Source organism: Monoraphidium neglectum (assembly GCF_000611645.1).
Source record: "Monoraphidium neglectum strain SAG 48.87 unplaced genomic scaffold scaffold03384, whole genome shotgun sequence".
NCBI lineage: Eukaryota > Viridiplantae > Chlorophyta > Chlorophyceae > Sphaeropleales > Selenastraceae > Monoraphidium > Monoraphidium neglectum.
The window spans coordinates 1-1520 of record NW_014010245.1 but is presented as its reverse complement, the minus strand read 5'-3'; the positions used below and the strand labels follow the sequence as shown (position 1 = coordinate 1520).

Below are 1520 nucleotides of genomic sequence, written 5' to 3'. Positions count from 1 at the left end.
GTACCTCAACCGCTTCAACCTCCTGCTGCAGCGCCTCCGCCGCAACCGCCGCTTCCAGCCGCCCAACCCGCTGCAGGCCGCGGCGGGGGCGGCGCCGCAGGCGCAGCTGACAGAGTTGATGGGCCTCAAGGGCAGCGGGGGGGAGACCTGCATCGTCATGGGCATAATCTGCTCTCAGGTGCGGATGAGATGAACAAAGCGTGCGACCGCGGAGCGGGGCTTGCGCGCGGCGACGCGCGCGGCGTGCGCACGCGCGCCTGGGCGGCGCCGCGCGTCCTGGGGAGGCTGGCAGGAAGCTGCAGCGGCGTCGGGCTGCTTCGTTCCCGGGCGTGCCGCCCCCGCCCTTTGAGGCGGCCGTGCGGCCGGGCACGCCCCTCGCGAAAATCGAACAGCGCGGCAGGGTTCGGGCCGTGTGCGCGCCGCGCGTCCGCTGCCCTGGCGCCGCAGCGCACCTTGACACACGCATAAATCATCCTGCATCGCACGATCCATTTTCCAGGAGGACGGCCACCTGGCTATTGAGGACACCGGCGCCAAGGTGCCCCTGGACCTCTCTCAGGCCAGGCTGGCCTCGGGGTTCCTCACAGGTGGGGGGCAGGGCAGCAGGGGAGGAAGCTGCTCAGCCGGAAGCCGCAGGGGCGGCCCAGACAACGAGGGGCCGGGGCCGCGGCAAGGAAATCGCGAAGCTGGTCATGGGGGCCCCGCGCGCAGGCCTTGGCGGCGGCGCCGCGCTCTTGGGCCCCGACAGCGGGCTGCACCTGCCTGCCAGCGACCGCGCTCTACACGCGCCCGCCGGCCGCGCCCGCCGACCTGCTGGACCGCGGCTGACAAAATCTGGCCACGCCTCTTCCCCCGAAGAGAACTGCGTGGTCGTGGCCGAGGGCGCAATGGGCCGCGACGGCGTCTTCCGCGCCGCCGCCGTCGGCTTCCCGAGCTGCGAGCCGCGGGCCGCGCTGCCGGCCACCGCGGCGCGGCTCAACTTCTTCGGCGCCCCGGAGCTGAGCGCCGAGGAGGAGGCGGCCGCGGAGATGGCGGAGTTGGACGGCGGGGAGGAGCGGATAGTTTTCTTGTCGGACGTCTGGTTGGACAGGCCGGACACTTTTGAGCGCCTGGGCACCATCTTTTCCGGTGAGCCCTCAGTGTTTGCTCCGGCGGGGGGCCGGTCGAGGCGGAGACGCCTGTGACAGGCGTCTGCATGGCGGAATTGAACAGCTTTGCTTGGTGGCACTGGGCGTGGCGAGAAGCCGGCATAGCAGACGTGGCAGCCCAGGGGGCACCCTCTCGCCAGCCGCGCCGGGGCGGCCCCTGCCTAATCTGGCTGTCCGGCTGCCTAACCTCGGACCCCGGCAGGCTACGAGGAAGCGGACGCCGTGCCGGCGATGATTGTGATGATCGGCAACTTCAGCAGCAAGCGGGGGGGCGCGCCGCAGGGGGGCGCCTCGGGGGGCGCGGAGCAGGGGGCGGACTATCTGGCGCTGAGGGACGGGTTTGCGTCGCTGGCGGGCCTGATAGAGCGCCAC

The 1520-nt window shown here is 72.0% G+C and overlaps 1 protein-coding gene across 1 annotated transcript in view; it reads left to right on the top strand.

Annotated features, from left to right (window-relative positions):
* Positions 1–1184, top strand: part of MNEG_12697 (hypothetical protein) — a gene marked incomplete at both ends in the record, with an annotated part of 2504 nt that extends 1320 nt beyond the window's left edge. Inside the window, 3 exons of the mRNA XM_014038830.1 lie at positions 32–178; positions 500–587; positions 712–1184. Of these exons, the coding sequence (XP_013894284.1) occupies positions 32–178; positions 500–587; positions 712–1184 (708 nt within the window). The remainder of the gene's footprint in view (positions 1–31; positions 179–499; positions 588–711) is intronic.
* Positions 1185–1520: the final 336 nt, after the last annotated feature.